The 2,578-nt window shown below is 60.0% G+C and overlaps 1 protein-coding gene across 1 annotated transcript in view; it reads right to left on the reverse strand.

Annotated features, from left to right (window-relative positions):
* The window catches only part of LOC103074357 (keratin, type I cytoskeletal 16), a 2,679-nt gene extending 837 nt beyond the window's left edge, over positions 1 to 1,842 (reverse strand). The window contains 6 exon segments of the mRNA XM_007472054.1: positions 326 to 487; positions 595 to 605; positions 608 to 750; positions 893 to 975; positions 1,450 to 1,694; positions 1,782 to 1,842. Coding sequence (XP_007472116.1) covers positions 326 to 487; positions 595 to 605; positions 608 to 750; positions 893 to 975; positions 1,450 to 1,620 — 570 coding nt within the window. The 5' untranslated portion in view covers positions 1,621 to 1,694; positions 1,782 to 1,842.
* Positions 1,843 to 2,578: the final 736 nt, after the last annotated feature.

A 2,578-nucleotide genomic window follows, 5' to 3' on the forward strand; every position in this document is an offset into this window, starting at 1 on the left:
TTTTTTTTTTTTTTTTTTTTTTGTGTGTGTGTGTGGTACGCGGGCCTCGCACCACTGTGGCCTCTCCCGCTGCGGAGTACAGGCTCCGGACACGCAGGCCCAGCGGCCATGGCTCATGGGCCCAGCCACTCCGCAGCACGTGGGATCTTCCCAGACCGGGGCACGAACCCGTGTCCCCCGCATCGGCAGGTGGACTCTCAACCACTGCGCCACCAGGGAAGCCCCTCAGCTCCTCTTTCTGATATAGGAAAGAACAGAAGGTGTGGGGCACTCCAGAGGCACCCAGGCTAGGAAGTCCTGCAGCAGGACTGAGGACCCACATGACCTTGCTCAGGAACCAGGCCTCGGCATCTCTGCGGTTCTTGTCTGCTATCTATTCATACTGGTCACGCATCTCATTCAGGATGTGGCTCAGGTCCACGCTGGGGGCAGCATACACCTCCACATTGACGTCCCCGCTGGTCTGACTCTGCAGGGTAAACATCTCCTAGGAACGGATGGGTGGAGGTGGTCAGCTCAGCTGCCCCCTTCCCTGGCCCCAGGTGCATCTGCAACCCCACTGGATCAGCCTCCCACTGCCAGCAGCAGCCTTACTTCCTGGTGGTCCTCTTCAGGTAGGCCAGCTCCTCCTTCAGACCCTCGATCTGCATCTCCAGGTCAGTCCTTACCAGGGTCAGCTCGTCCAGCACCCTGCGCAGGCCATTGATGTCAGCCTCCATGCCCTGGCGCAGGGCCAGCTCATGCTCATACCTGGCAAGACAAAGGTCAGGGCCTCAGGGTCCATCGTGAAGCTTCTGAGGCTCAAGACCTGCTGGTCCTCCTGTCTGGACAGCCCCACTGCTCACCCCCTGCCCTCTACTCTCTGTCCTCAGCCCACCACAGTGCCGCTCACTTGGTCCTAAAGTCATCAGCTGCCAGCCTGGCGTTGTCAATCTGCAGAAGGGGCTGTGTATTCTCTATTGTGGCTTCGAATATCTGCAGAGGGGGTGAAGGACACGTCTGGTTAGCCAAGGCCCTGCTGCTCAGGGGTGAATAGCAAAGAGGGGAGAAAGGAGCCTCACCATACTTGGGGTTATCTGGCTGGCAGGTCAGTCCTTACTCCCTCAGACAGCCTAGGGTGCCTTCTCCACCCAGCTTAGCATGTGCAGGGGATGCATCCACGTATCCGCCACCCCATCCTGGGCCCCATCTTGCTTCGGAGAGAAGCTGATCCACAGAATGTTCGCAGGGAGTAAGAGATTCAGGGTACCAGGTCCAGCTCAGATACCCTGATGCTAAAAAGGGACCCTCCGCCACCAATTCTGAGTAGTCCTTGGCCACACCTCAAAAGCGGGCCTCAGTCTCCCTGTTTGTAAAATGAAGATGCTAGCAAGCGTTTTTCTAGGGTCCACTGCAGCCATGACCTCTATCAACACTCCACCACCAGAGCCGCGCACCTGGCCACGCCACCTGGTCCCGCAGGTCCTCGATGGTCTTGAAGTAGGGGCTGTAGTCGCGGGCGGGCCCGGGCCCCTGCTTCTGGTACCAGTCGCGGATCTCCACCTCCAGGTCAGCGTTGGCCTCCTCCAGGGCGCGCACCTTCTCCAGGTAGGAGGCCAGGCGGTCGTTGAGGTTCTGCATGGTGAGCTTCTCGTTGCCAGAGAGGAGGCCACCATCGCCACCACTGAGGCAGACGCCAAGACCACCACCATATCCTCCAACGAAGATGCTACCCAGGGCCCCACCAAAGCTGCCGCTGCTGCTGAAGCTGCCGCCATAGCCGCCCCCCAGCCCGCAGACACCCCCGGAGGAGTAGCGGGAGGAGGACAGGCCCCCGTAGGCGCTGGGAGCCCGGCAGGAGCCTCCCGCCAGGACGGAAGACCCGCGGCTGGAGCCACCGCCGATGCCACAGGAGCCCTGATGGAGCTGGAGGAGGTGAACTGGCGCCTGCAGGTGGTCATGGTGAGAAGAGAGAAGAGAAAGGTGCTCGGGGAGGCTGGGAGGATGCTGAGGTGTCCTCAAACCCCAGGAACGTTTACATGCACGTGAGGAAGGAGGGTCCCTCCCAGCTGCTGACTCCGGGCACCCCTCCGGATTTCATCACTCCAGATCCCATCCAACTCCCCTCTCCAGATTATTCAGCCCGGGGTCAACTCACTTCACTGTGTGCCTCTCTGAGTTCCCACCCAGTTTTTGGGGGTGTGGAGCTGAGAGAAAACATACCAACTCAAGTTGGTGGTGACTGATGCTAGGCAACGGGAATCTAGCTGGAGTTAGTTCCTGGAGACTGAGGGGCCAGCAGTGCCCCGGCACAGGCGAATTTGTGGTGACTGCATCCCTGGGCAGTGAGTCAGCCCATGGAAGGACTCCCTGCCCGACGGTGACAGCCTTGGATGAATGGCCTCAGCGATGCTGTCCAGGGGCTCTCTCGGGATGCAGCTGTGGGGACCCTACATGACTGGCTGTGGACAGGAGAGCTGGGTTCATGGTCCTGCTCTGCTCTGCTCACTGTGTGACCTGTGCCCCCCACCCGCCACCTACCTTCTCTGGGCCTCTGTTTGCCCTCAGTAAATTGACAAGGCTGAACTGGGCAATCTCA

This window comes from Lipotes vexillifer, unplaced genomic scaffold, assembly GCF_000442215.2.
Source record: "Lipotes vexillifer unplaced genomic scaffold, Lipotes_vexillifer_v1.1 scaffold591, whole genome shotgun sequence".
Classification (NCBI taxonomy): domain Eukaryota; kingdom Metazoa; phylum Chordata; class Mammalia; order Artiodactyla; family Lipotidae; genus Lipotes; species Lipotes vexillifer.